The following is a 14,951-nucleotide window of genomic DNA, read 5'->3' on the forward strand; positions in this document are numbered from 1 at the left end:
CTTAGCAAAGTACTGTGCTTGCTTAATTCTCATTTTTACAGTTTTACATCAGCCTTCCCATGTGTTCTCCTTTCCTGATAGTGAACCTCTCTGAAAATTCTGTATGTTTTTTATGAAAGGCAGACAGAGACAGAGATTTCTCCCATTCTCTCCCCAAATACCCACAATAGCCAAGGCTTGGCCAGGTCAAAGCCAGGAGTCCAGAACTTAATCTAGTTATTACGTAAGTGGCAAGAACCCAAGTACTTGAGCCATTACCTGCTGCCTCCCAGGGTGTGCCTTAGCAGGAAGTTGGGATCATAATGGCATAATGGAACTAGGATTTGAATCCAGGCACTCTGATATGGGTTGCAAACAGCATCCTCACCCTTGAAAATCCTGAATTTCATCTGTTCTTTATATTAAGATTAGGAAGCTATGCTTATCATTTAATTTTACAGTAAATAATATAGACAAGTTTTAAGTTTCACAGATAAGTGAAATTAAAATACTGAGTAATACTGGTTATGAAAATACTCATATTTTTATTTATATTAATACATTATATCTTAGAAATATACTTTTCTCTAGTTGTTTCCTTGGAATAATTACAAACATTCAAGGGCAAATTATATAATAAGTGGTACTGAAGTTGCAGTTTTAACCACACATTATTAAAGTAAATGTTCTTAACATTGTATAAGTTGATGCCCACTTATGTCACCTATTTTGACATTAGTATAGCCTTAATTTTTCCTTCTTTAATTTTTATTTCAAGTTTTTAACATAGTAAATTGTGATATAACAATTCTTAAAAGTTTTAGTAATTTATTTTCATTCTATTTGAAAGGGGGAAAGACAGAGATAAAGAGAGATCTTCTGTCTTCTGGTTCACTCCCCAAATGCCATTAACAGCTCAAGCTGGTTCAGGCTGAATCCAGGAGCTGGGAACTCAATTCAGGTCTCCCATATAAGTAGCAGGGACACAAATACTTGAGACTTCATTTCCTGCCTCCCAAGCTGCACATCAGGTATCTAGACTGAAGCACAGCCTTGATTCAAACCCAGGCACTCTGGTATGGAGTATGGACATTCCAAGCAGTATCTTAACCACTGATAATTGCCCATCCTGTAGCATAGCATTGACTTTTAATTTTTTAAAATATGCATTTAAATTAAATTCTCAGTATAATATGAATACTAAATTTATGTCTTTGTTAAGCAGTCATATTAACCTGACCTGTTGCACAAGTGATTCTCTGCAAATGAGAAATGGTAGAATGTGTCTAGGGTAGCACTAAGCACTTAAATTTCTGAACGGTAATTGCCTTCCCTTATATGTGCTTGATTGGTTTATTTCTGTCTTGTTTTGCTTTGTTTGCTGTTATCTTCCCAAATTTATGGCAAATATGTTTCAGAATGTATCACTTTTATTAAGAGAACTTATTTTGCACTGGAACCAGTTAAATGGAATGAGACCTCCATTCCTATATTCCCTGACTACTTTTGAAATATTGGAAAACAAAAAGGGCATTGGGGGAAAAGATACATCCTAGTCATTTCAAGTCTGGCTTTTATCTAATGTATTATGCTGATGAAATATATGTTTTTCATGTACAGATCCTTTGCAAGCAAAGAAAGTCAGAAAGGTGCCTCCTGGTTTGCCTTCTTCTGTAAGTACCCATTTTTTTGACTTGAGGGTAAACCAGTTTATTTCAAGTGCTCAGTTTTTGCTTGCTGGTATATTCAGTTTGTGCCAATGAACATACTTTACATAGTAACTGTTCACTGCTTAATGAAATCATTGATTGAAATAAATCCACATTTAATGTTAGGTTTTCAGATTTCTCCACAATGATTTGTGGCTTATTCATATGCTCTTACTCCATGTTCCTGTCATTTGAATTCCTCTCTTGGGAAGAGGACTAGGCCGGTAGCTGTCAAAGAAGATCTCCTGTACAGGTCTTTTGATGTTTAATTAGTCATTATGTTGCTGAACAGGAGGACAGACAGAGATTAATAGCTGAGGATCTTAGAAATTTACATTTGTAATAATCCCAATGGAGCTAAAGACATTAAGATTCGGAGGACGTGTTCGTCTCAGCTTGCCTCAGTAGGACTGAGGTTATTAATATGCATAAATCACCAAGTCAGATGTTCATTGTGTAGCCCTTGTGGATTTTAAAGCCTTCATTAAGCCCTTCCTAACTTCAGCCTAGCATCAGGAAAGCTTTCAAGCAACTAGTTTGTTGATCCCTCTTTGCTCAAAAATGTATCCTCTGAGAATAAAAGGCTTTGATGAAGGATGTTGGAAAGGTTTGGTGGAACAATCATTTATGGTCATGATAATCTATACTGTGGGGGTGTTTGTGCTATTAAATATACTTTATTCTTTAGAGGAGTAAAAGTATTTGTAAATGAACCTACATCAAAAATCCACCAATTTAAAAATCCCTGGTGTAAGCAAGGAAGGTTTTTTCCCCCTCTCCCTTTGCTTAGAACAAATGGGGAGTAAGGCCGTTAGATTGAGGCCCCTTGCCTTGTGGGGTACATCTCTTTGTTGTGTAAATGGATGTTGGGCTTTTATTTGGCAGTACTTAACACATGGGCGCAGGTGCTGCCGGATGAGTCACAGCTCATCGAAGTATAGACTGAATGGAATATCCAGCTTGGCAAGTAGTAATCTAGAAGGAGCAGCATAGGCTTGGCTTTTTATTTTTTTATTAAGGCTAAACTGGAGATACCATCTTTTTGGTTGTTTGCCTGCCTTCTTTCCTGTGTTCTTCCCCCGCCTTCTCTTCCTTGTGATACATGAAAAGTCAAATTTGAAATCCTCATTGAAACTCAGTTCCAGATGGATCTGAGTTTTATGCAGCCTAGGGCAGCTGTGCTCTGAACCTGCAGCTTACCTGGAAGGTTGGATTGCAGCTGCAGGCATTCTTAAAAGCTTTTGCTTGCATAAGCACTTGGGCCCACTAGAGGCTGAATAGCTGCTTGATAAACAAAATGAACACAATGCCTCAAATCATTATTCCCAAAGACAGGAATTTTTTTTCAGCAGTTTCTAAAAATAGTTGGGCAATTTACATTTTAACAGTTCTGTGCTATGCAGAGGTAGGTGGTTCAACAGTATAACAGATGATTTCTGTTAAGTTAACAGAAATCATATTAAAACTGACAGAACTGGTAAAACGTTAACAGCACAGTTTTGTATAATTTATTACTATAATTCCATGAGATTAATAAAAGTTAAATTACATATTAATATTTAGTAGAACTACATGTTTTTAAAAAGTCAGATTAATAAATGAAAAATTCATCTTTTTTCTTCTGAACCTGACGTTAATTTTAATGAACAATATATTTTCAGTATTTCATAGTTCTTTCATTTTTAAAAATGAAGGACAATTGGGCAGAACATCCTGGAAGGAGGATAGACAGTGGGGTCGTCAGCATTCCGTAATCCTCAATCATAACAGCATTCACTATTTGAAGGTAGTTCACTATATTGTCTCCGGAGTCTGGAAGAGAAAATGCCACTGAATCCTGATGAAACTGATTTCTTTAAGAACCATGAAGAAATTTTGCAAGCCAAGCTTACATTCGTGTTGTATTTGACTAGCTCCCTTAGTACACATTGAATCTTATGAGGATATATAAATAATAAAAATGTTTTAATGAACTTTAAGTATATTTTATATTAAGTGCTATGTTGACATCTTGGGTTTTTAAAAGAGGAAATGTTTTAAAACTTTAAAAACAGACACTTTAGCAAGTAATAGTAAAATAACTTCTGAGAACATATATATAGGCTATTCACTTTTTCAGTATCAAAAACAAATGACAATTTAGTCTTGGTGTTCTATTTGAATGATCTAATTAAAGATATGTATAAACTTTGCATTATGAATTGTAAAAAATGGATATAGAAATGAAAATAGCATTCAGATTTCAAGTTTGTTGCTACCTTTAACATCTGTAAATTACGTTGCCTTTACTAAGGAGAGTGGAAGATTAGTATCCTACTGTAAGTACTGCTACAAAAGCAATAGGCAGGATAACTTAAAGTGCAAAGCACTGACAATCTGTGTAATTTGACCGTAGAGCATTGATTAGAGGCCTTTTATGATTTTTTTTTTTGTGGGCCATGATGTATGAGGGCTTTTCAGAATGTGATTTCTGCGATGGTAGTATAGTGGTGAGCATAGCTGCCTTCCAAAATGTGACTTCTGTTTGTAGATGAAGGTCCAGTGGGGAGGGTATGTTGAATATCTTAGAACAGTACATCCAGGGAGACTAAGGGAGTGATTGGTCTACCCAAATCTGCCTAGCTTGATGACTGATGGGCTGCATAACCTTGGAGTAGTCAGATATTAGGAAATTTGGAATGGAAGATCTGAAGTTGGAGTTTTAAAACTGGGATGCTTGCTGGACACCATAATACATGTTTGTCATCCCAGCTTCCAGGGTAGTAGTGGCGGTGGGAAGGGGCTCAGTGACTGAGGAAGAGAACCTCTTGAGCTCATGAGGTCTGAAGTGAGTGTGCTATGCCCATCAAGTTTCCATACTAAGTTCAACATCAGTATGATGACCTCCCAAGAACAGGAGATCACCAGTTTGTCTAAGGAAGGGGAAAGTGGTCCAGGTCAGAAATGAAGCAGGTCAAAACACTTGTGCAAATGGATAGTGAGACTTCACCTGTGAATGACCACTGCTCTTCAACCTGAACCACATAGTGAGACCTCGTTACTTTAAAAATAAAATTAAAAAAAAAAAGATACACTTAATACATAAACAAAGGCACAGTGTGTATATTTCTTCCTCCAAATGAAGACTGATGTTTTCAAATAGATGAGATTTTCCACTTTTCTTTCCTAGACAGATTGGAGTACTATACAAAGTAGGCTTTGTAGCAGCAACAGTGGAATGATGCTTGAACATCTAGAATTCAAGCATATATCATCACTGACTCAGAGAATTCCATCTAGTATAAGAAACAGGTATTCACCAAATTAATTATATATTGCAAAAAGGGACATGAAAGGGTACACCATGTGCTGTGGTAACCCAGAATAGGTAGAACTAACCCTTCCTTACAGAGTACTCATAGCCTCAGGAGGACTTGACATTTAGGCTGTGTGGAGAAAGATGAGCAGCAATTATCACTTAGAGATGGGGAGAATGGGCCAGATGGGTAAAAGGCAAGGGGGTGTGAATAAACAAACATGTTCAGTCTATACCAGATGCAAAATCCTTGTGGTTTCCTATGGACCCACTCTCCCACCCCAGAGGACTAAGGATCCTGTAAGATCAGTACAGATATGATCAAAGAATCAGCTGTGATAGCAGTCTACCCCAGGTAAGGACCTCAAGTATTGTGGCCAACAGATAACAGAAAGCATTTGTGGTTGTTAAGGTTGCCTAGGAGCTTCTAGTTCCAGGAGTAATACTTTGATATTGCAATAAGCCTTCCTTGCCTTTTAGTGTTCCTGAATCTCTCCTCTCCTTCTCCAACCACCACCTCTAGTCTTTATTGTTTTTATGTACTCCAGCTATTTTTGGAAACAAAGGAAAAGATGGCTATCAAAGTAAAAGAATAAAATTATGATGATACCTACAGTTATGTATGTAATATATGTGCCTCACATAGTGTGTGTGGCAAATTGTAACCGCTGTCAATGTTCAGAAATCATTCATTGGATGGGGTCGGCACCATGGCTCACTTGGTTAATCCTCTGCCTGTGGTGCTGGCATCCCATATGGGCGCCAGATTCTAGTCCCAGTTTCCCCTCTTCCAGTCCAGCTCTCTGCTGTGGTCCAGGATGGCAGTGGAGGATGGCCCAAGTGCTTGGGCCCTGTACCCCATGGGAGACCAGGAGGAAGCACCTGGCTCCTGGCTTCAGATCAGCGTAGCTCCGGCCGTAGAGGCCATTTGAGGGATGAACCAACAGAAGGAAGACCTTTCTCTCTGTCTCTCTCTCTCTCTCACTGTCTGTAGCTCTACCTGTCAAATAAAATAAAAAAGGAAAGAAATCATTCATTGGCAGAAAAGGGATTTAGAAGGAGGGAGAATGTGATGAATCAAATTCTGCTACATAGAATTCTTTCTCATTGTTTTTTGTTTTCTGATCTCTCAAGAGGCTATACTTGTTTTTCAATTTATTTATATCGTTAATTGAACACTTTTTCGGCCTTCTGAAGCATTTGTAGGGTGGAGAGGTTTCTTTGTTCTTTATTCGTTATTTCTTATCTTGATGTTAGTATTTTCAGACGTAGATAATTTTCTTATATACTGCAGAAGATGCAAAATTCCAGAGTGAGGCCAGTGCTGTGGCATAGCAGGTTAATGCCCTCGCCTGAAGCACCGGCATCCCACTTGGGCATCAGTTCAAGTCCCGGCTGCTCCACTTTCGACCTAGCTCTCTGCTATGGCCTGTGAAAGCAGTAGAAGATGGCCCAAGTCCTTGGGCCCCTGCACCCACATGGAAGACCCGGCAGAAGCTCCTGGCTCCTGGCGTCAGATTGGCTCAGCTCTGGCTATCATGGCCATTTGGGGAGTGAACCAGCTGATGGAACACCTCTGTCATACTTTTCCTCTCCTTCTGTTTCTGTGTAACTCCGACTTTCAAATAAATAAATAAATCTTTAAAAAAAAATTCCAGAGTAAATAAGAAACAAGATTTTACCACAAGTCTTTCTCAGACAATAAACATTGAGGTAAATTCCAGAATGCCTTTCTAGACCCCAATACCTCAAGTTGTGTCCCTGCTCAATAGTATTTGAAAACAACTTTTTTAAAAATTAAAAAATATGAATTTTATTTATTTGAAAGGCAGAATTACAGAGAGGCAGATGAAGAAAGAGAGAGAGCGAGAGCAAGTATGCGCTTCCATTCATTGGTTCACTGCCCAAATGGCCACAACAACCAAGGCTGAGCCAGTCCAGAGCCAGAAGCCTGTTTAGATTTCCCACCTGGTTGCAGAGGCCCAAATACTTGGGCCATCTCTACTTCTTTCCTAGGCACATTAGCAGGGAGCTGGATTGGAAACCGCACCCATATGGAATGCCGCCACTGTAGGCAGTGGCTTTACCCACTGTGCCACAAAGTTGGCCTCTGAAAACATCTTTTCAACATCAAACCTTAATTTAACTCTGCATCAAAATGGTATGTTATTAGCTTTTGATACAACTAGTGTGCAGTCCCTGTACATAAGTTGATGATAACAATTACCTCTGTTTTAAAATATATGTCTTCCCACAAAGCTCTTGGTTTAAGTTCTTAAATAAATTCTCAAAGTCTACTTTACCATCTTATCAAGAAAAAAAAATTTCTCATTCTCTCCATCCCAGCCCCTCACAAAGAAGAAAATTCATTGTTTCTGAAATGAGTCTAAACAGATTAAATTTCACTTTTTCTTACTTTGAAACAGACAGGAACAGAATTTTGTGGTCCTTGAATCGGCAATTGTAGTTTACAAATGTGTTCTTTATTCTACAAGTTTTTGAGATTTTATTTTGTTGAAAATGTGTTTATTATTATTAACATGAATTTTGTGTCAGTATTAAATTAGAAAATTTAGGAGCACCACTTGATATAATTGGAGATGTCCTGAGGTATCCCCAAACCACAAAGACCACTAGACCATGTCTAATAATCTAATATTTTCATGTACATAGTAAATAGAATACGAACATTAAATAATTGTAAGACTGTTAAATCCTGAGGGTTTCTAAACTGTGGAGGTACTTTTATGTTTAAAAAAAAATGACAAATAGAACTTGCTGGGCCTAGTAGAAATGAGTAATTTGGAAAACTATGATTTAAAAAATAACTGGATAACTGAACCAATAAGGGAAAGGTCAGAGGTTAGACTCATAGAGAAATTATTAATGTCCAGTTTATCCATGAAAGTAGCAAGATGAGCAGCATTTTCTGCATATTCTCAGAGGGAGCAGGATCCTGTGGAAAGCCAAGTGTCTTAAGAAGTCAAGATAGCAAAGAATGCTTATAGACAATTACCACAGGTCTTTAAGACTAGCAAAGAAATCTAGTGATTGTGGGATAAATAGTATTTACATACAGTTCCAGCTTCAGCTGACCTTTACGAGTGAATTTTTTCCAGTTCTGAAACATGAGTTGGAATAGGCATTTGCTTAGAACTTTTGGCAAACAAGCATGAGAGGGTAAAAAGCAATTGTACATACTTAATAATTTCTTATTTCTGGCTGTTAGATTAGCAGACACTATTAGAAGCCTTCCATGATACAGAATTTCCAAAATGATCAATTCATTATCTGACCTTACAGGTTAGACTAGCAGAAAACAGTTTAATATATAAAGGAGAGGGTACTATAATCCATTCTTAACTTATAATCAGTTTGGTCATTGAATGAGAAATTTTCTTCATGCATTAAGAAGAAATAGCCACTGTTTATGCTGATAGTAACCACTGTTCAGAACAGTGTCAGAATTGTGTTAGTGTAAATAACAGGCTTTTAGTCCATAGTTCTGAGATGTTCATTTTTGTGAGGAGTCAGTAATGGCTCTGATCTGATTTCATGTTAAAAAGCGGAAGGATAAGTAAACTGAGCAAGTTCCATGGATCCAGTTGTTTGTACTAATATGACTGTATAACCACAGTGACGCTTGTTACTTTCTGACTTCTCTGTTTTTAAAGAATATGGCTGAATTTCATTCAGAGGTAGTTTTCAAGGTTAGCTGAACTCTGTGATTGCTAATATTTTAGATCTTTGAGATTTTACAAACCACATGTAGGGTAAGGTTATATGTATGTGTGTGTTTGTATAACTTAGATATTTTTTAAAGAATGTATGTTCAAATTTTGTAAATGCTTTTAGGGTTTACAGCCACTGTTGGTATTTTCAACATTAGTAGGAAAAGGAAGTCTTTCTGTTTCACCTAATATGACTGAGACTTATTTCTTACTAGTCAGAAAAAAAAAAGATTAAGAAATTCACATTTTTTTAAAGATCAATTTATTTATTTAAAAGGCAGAGTTACAGAGAGGAAAAGTGAGAGATCTTCCATGCACTGGTTCACTCCCCAAATAGCTGCAACAGCTAGAGCTGGGCCTGTCAGAAGCCAGGAGGTTCTCCTGAATCTCCCATGTAGATACAGGGGCCCAAGCACTTAGGCCATCTTCTGTTGCTTTGCCGGGCCATAGCAGAAAGCTGGATCGGAAGAGGAGCAGCCGGGACTCGAACAGCACTGCAGGCGGCTGCTTTACCCACCATGCCTCGGTGCCAGCCCCAAGAAATTCACATTTTTATCTCTGGAGATGTTAGGCTCTGGATTTCATGCTAAGTTAGGGAAATGATATATTTACATATAATTTATGCAATATATATAATATAAATTAAATGTAAATATATGTATCGCTGATATAAAATTTGCCGTAACTAGTTCTCCCTTTGTTTAACCAGTAGTGATTTTGCTTTGATAAGTCATTAGACTAGTATGATATTGTACTTTAGGGACTGATTATGCCATATAGATACTTTTATAATTAAACTTTTAAAAATTAAGTTTAATTTATGTATTTGAAAAAGCACTCCCATCTGCTTTTCACTAGGTTCACTACGCAGAAGCCCACAATGGCGGGGTCAGAAGCTCGGAACACAATCCAGGTCTCCCATATTGATGGCTGGGACCCAATTACTTGAGCTATGATTACTGCCTCCCCCAGGTTTTCATTAGCAGGAAGCCAGCTGGAGTCAGGAGGCAAAGCCAGGAATCAAACTGAGTAATCTGATGGGGGATGCAGGCATCTTAACCACTAGACTAAGTGCCTGCCTGCTCCTCATATTTAAAAGTTTTAAGCATTTTAAAAACACTGCTAGTTCCAGGATGATTTCTAGTTTCTCCCTGTGTTTATATCCATTGACTAGATTCAAACAAATTAAAGTATTGACCATTCTCACAGCTTTTGTGTTTTTATTAATTGTAGTTTAAAATATGTAACCCACTATATATATAATTTGCAGACATTAATTTTCAAAAATAATTTGCCTCTAAATATTTTTGCAAAGTTTGTTAGAACCTACAAATCTCTGTGAGACAGTCTGTATTTCTACTCTTCCTTGAAGTTAGACCAAGGGTCAGCAAACTTCTATATATAGTAAATGTGTTTGATTTTGTGGGCCAGTCTCTGTTGCAACTACTCAGCTCGGCCAGTGTATCATGAAAACAGTCACAAATGATACATAAATGAATGGACAAAGCTATATTCCAATAAAACTTTATTTATTAAAATAGGTGGTGAACCAGATTTATCAACAAGTTACAATTTGCCAACCTGTACTAGACTTAAAAGTAAATGTCTATAAAGTAAATACATCCTAACCTTTATAAATGTAGTACGTAAGTTGTTTTTTATAAAGATTTTATTTATTATTTATTTGAAAGGCAAAATTGCCGAGTGAGGGGGCGAGATGGAGATCTTTCATCCACTGGTTTGCTTCTAAGCCATGCCAAAACCATGAGTCCAGAGCTTCTTTTGAATCTCCTGCTTGGGTGCAGGGACCCAAGCACTTGGGCCATTCTCCGCTGCTTTCCCAGGCACATTAGCAGGGAGCTTCATCAGAAGTGGAGCACTTGAGACAGGAATTGGCACCCATATGGGATGTTGGCATTGCAAGTGGCAGCATCACCCACTACAGCACAACACCAGCTGCTAGAATTTTTTTTTTTTAATAAATAAATAAATGTAGTTACCTGTGGAAGTAGAACCAAAGAGAAACTGAAAATAAAACTAAATATGTTTAATGCCTCTTCCCTGTTTTTTTAATGATCCATTTCTTATCTGATTTTCAGTAATCCATAATTTCCTAAGGCTCTGGTCACTGGGCCAGAGTTTATTGTTTTGACAGACGTATTTCAGAACCATTATTTGCTGTATTCTACAGTATTCCTGAGAAGAATAGTGGTAAAGCCACAATATATAAAATAGGAACTGTGATGTCATAATTTGTCTGTGATTTAAGTATCATATTAGGGAATGCTATTCAGGACAGTTTATAACATTGACAGTAAGCCCCTGAATAGATATATTAGTAAATATTTATTTGAAACAATTAGGCATAAAGTATTTATTCTGACGTTGATGTACAGGGGCCGGCACTGTGGCTTAGGCAAAACCTCCACCTGCAGTGCCAGCATCCAATATGCATGCCAGTTCTAGTCCAGGCTGCATCTCTTCCGGTCCAGATACCTGCTATGGACTGGGAAAGCAGTGGAAGATGGCCCAAGTACTTGGACCCCTGCACTTCCATGGGAGACCCAAAAGAAACTCCTGGCTTCAGAATGGCCTAGCTCTGGCCAGTATAGCCATTTGGAGAGTGAACCAGCAGATGGAAGACCTTTCTCTCTGTAACTCTGCTTCTCAAATAAATAAATAAAATATTTTTAAAAAACCCTACTACAATTTTAAACAATCAAATATAATATTATTTGAAGTAAAAAGTTATCACAGTCTTCTCCAACATCACCAAAGATATTTAAAATTTCCAAAATACACAATTTGAGAATTAGAAACTCTTTGCTAGTAGAGTGGATTACATATAGTAGATTCCCACTGAGGAAAGCATGAATCCTTCTATTAATAAATACATACTGAGGGCCGGCGCCGCAGCTCACTAGGCTAATCCTCCGCCTTGCGGTGCCGGCACATGGGGTTCTAGTCCTGGTCGGGGCACCGGATTCTGTCCCGGTTGCCCCTCTTCCAGGCCAGCTCTCTGCTGTGGCCAGGGAGTGCAGTGGAGGATGGCCCAAGTACTTGGGCCCTGCACCCCATGGGAGACCAGGAGAAGCACCTGGCTCCTGGCTTCGGATCGGTGCGGCGGCCATTGGAGGGTGAACCAATGGAAAAGAAGACCTTTCTGTCTGTCTCTCTCACTGTCCACTCTGCCTGTCAAAAAAAAAAAAAAAAAAATACTGAGAACTTACTTTGAATAAAGAATTTAGGCTTCCTTAAGAATTTAAATATAGGGGCCAGTGCAGTGATGTAGCAGGCAAGGCTGCCACCTGCAGTGCTGGCATCCCATATGGGTGCTGGTTTGAGTCCTGGCTGCTCCACTTCTGATCCAGCTCTCTGCTATGGCCTGGGAAAGCAGTAGAAGATGGCCCAAGTCCTTGGGCCCCTGCACCCACCTAGGAGACCTGGAAGAAGCTCCTGGCTTCAGATCCACTCAGCTCGGCTGTTGCAGCTATTTGGGGAGTGACTCAGTGTGTGGAAGACCTCTCTCTCTCTCTGCCTCTGCCTCTTGTAACTCTGCCTTTCAAATAAATTTAAAAACTTTTTATTTTTTTAAAGATTTATTTATTTATTTATTTGAAAGAGTTACACAGAGAGAGGAGAGGCAGAGAGAGGTCTTCCATCCAATAGTTCACTCCCCAGTTGGCTGCAGTGGCCAGAGCTGCATCAATCCAAAGCCAGGAACCAGGAGTTTCTTCCGGATCTCCTACTCGGGTGCAGGGGCCCAAGAACTTGGGCCATCTTCTACTGCTTTGCCAGGCCATAGCAGAGAGCTGGATTTGAAGTGGAGCAGCCAGGACTCAAACCAGTGCCCACATGGGATGCCAGCGTTTCTGGCCAAGGCGTTAACTTGCTACACCACAGCACTGGTCCCTAAAAACTTTTTAGAAAACAGAATTTAAATATGAATAAAACCTGAATCCTATCTTAAAGATGCTTAGAGTCAAAAGATAACTTGTCGGCCAGCATCGCAGCTCACTAGGCTAATCCTCCGCCTTGCGGCACCAGCACACCGGGTTCTAGTCCCGGTCGGGGCGCCGGATTCTGTCCCGGCTGCCCCTCTTCCAGGCCAGCTCTCTGCTGTGGCCAGGGAGTGCAGTGGAGGATGGCCCAGGTGCTTGGGCCCTGCACCCCATGGGAGACCAGGATAAGTACCTGGCTCCTGCCATCGGATCAGCGCGGTGCGCCGGCCGCAGCGCGCTGGCCGCGGTGGCCATTGGAGGGTGAACCAATGGCAAAGGAAGACCTTTCTCTCTGTCTCTCTCTCTCACTGTCCACTCTGCCTGTCAAAAAAAATAATAATAATAAAAAAAATTAAAAAAGATAATTGTGACCTTGGGGAAGAAGTAATGTAATGTGTGTGTGTGTATTGAATCAGTATTATCTTCAAGGCACGTAATATAGTATCCAAAAAATTTTTTCTTTATCTGATGGGTTAAAAATAGGGACTGTGAAGCCATTATTTTATATGTTTATAACAGGGAATATCATCTGTTAATGATTTCCTACTCTAAGCTGTACTTTTCAGCTTTTTCCTCTGGTTGATTAAACCATCAAAAATGTGTTAACTTGCTTTCTTTGTAAAATAAACTGAATGATTTGTCCTGGTTTTCCTCTTAAATTCTACAGTTAATTCCTAGTTATATACAAACATTGGAGTAGTTTTACATAAAGTGGAGGACTTAACAGATAATTTAGCTATCAGCATTAGCTCTACATTGTGCAAAGATTGACCTAATTAAAAATACAGGGCCGGGACCAGCGCTGTGGCATAGCAGGTAAAGCCTACGCCTGAAGTGTGGGCATCTCATATGGGCACCGGTTCAAATCCTGGCTGTTCCACTTCTGATCCAGCATTCTTCTATGGCCTGGGAAAGCAGTAGCAGTAGGCACAAATCCTTGGGCCCCTGCACCCACATGGGAGACTCGGAGAAAGCTCCTGGCTTCTGGCTCTGGATTCGGATTAGTGCAGCTCTGGCCATTGTGGCCAATTGGGGAGTGAACCAGCGGATAGAAGACCTCTCTCTCTCTCTCTCTCTCTCTCTCCCCCTCCCTCTCCCTCTCCCTCTCCCTCTCCCTCTCCCTCTCCCTCTCTCTCTCTAACTCACACACTCTCTCTCTCTCTTCCTCTCTCTGTGTAACTCTTGACTTTCAAGTAAATAAAAAAATTAAAAAATATATATATGGCCATAATCCTCATACGATAAAATGTGGAAAACCAGGAAAATAAAATATGGTTTTATTAGCATAAATGTAAAACAGTGATACTTTATACTAAATTTCTCATACTAAAATTTCCTTCAAGAGTTCAACCATATGTCATCGCCTATGTTGCTCTCATCTTTTGTCCAAGCTACTTTTTTTTTATTTTAAAGGTTTATTTTTGGGGGCTAGCATTGTTGTATGAGGGCTAAGCCACCACTTAGAACGCCAGAATCCCATATGAGTGCTGGTTTGAGTCCTGGCTGCTCCTCTTACCATTCAGCTACCTGCTAATGGGCCCAGGAAAGAGTAGAAGTGCTTTGGGCCCTCTGCCATCCACATGGAAGACCAGATGGAATACCAGGTTCCTAGTTTGTTGCAGCCATTTGGAGAGTGAACCAGCAGACTGAAGTTGTCCCTCTCTCTGTCTCTCCTCTTCTCGTTCACTCTCCCTTTCAAATAATTTTTTTTTTTTTTTAAGGAAAGTCAGGGGGGGCAGTTCCATGGCATAGCAGGTGGCACTGCCTGTGACACTGGCATCCTATATGGGTCCCAGTTTATGTCCTGCCTGCTCCACTTTGATCCATCTCCCTGCTACTGGCCTGGGAAAGCAGCAAAAGACAGCCCAAGTGCTTGGGCCCCTATACTCACATGGGAGACCTGGAAGAAGCTCCTGGCTCCTGGCTTCAGATGGACCCAGCTCCAGCCATTGCAGCCATCTGGGGAGTAAATCAGCAGATGGAAGATCTTGCTCTCTTTGTGTGTCTCATTCTGTCTGTAACTTTGCCCTTCAAATAAATAAATAAATATTATAAAGAAAAGAAAGCCAGGAGTCTGGAACTTCGTCTAGATTTTCCACTGCCTTCCCAGGCATATTAGCAGGGAGCTGGATCAGAAGCAGAGCAGTCACAACTTGAACTGGCACTGTGATATGGGATGCTGTCATCCCAGGCAGTGGCTTAACCTTTTCTGCCACAGTACTGCCCCAACCCCAGG

General features: G+C 39.7%; 1 protein-coding gene across 9 annotated transcripts in view; it reads left to right on the forward strand.

The window, feature by feature from the left end:
- TCF12 (transcription factor 12) overlaps window positions 1-14,951 on the forward strand; it is a 402,065-nt gene that overhangs the window by 305,668 nt on the left and 81,446 nt on the right. For all 9 annotated transcript variants that reach the window (XM_070054250.1, XM_070054251.1, XM_051821974.2 and 6 more), the window contains one exon: window positions 1,600-1,652. In XM_070054250.1, coding sequence (XP_069910351.1) covers window positions 1,600-1,652 — 53 coding nt within the window. The remainder of the gene's footprint in view (window positions 1-1,599; window positions 1,653-14,951) is intronic.

Source organism: Oryctolagus cuniculus, chromosome 12 (assembly GCF_964237555.1).
Source record: "Oryctolagus cuniculus chromosome 12, mOryCun1.1, whole genome shotgun sequence".
Classification (NCBI taxonomy): Eukaryota; Metazoa; Chordata; class Mammalia; order Lagomorpha; family Leporidae; genus Oryctolagus; species Oryctolagus cuniculus.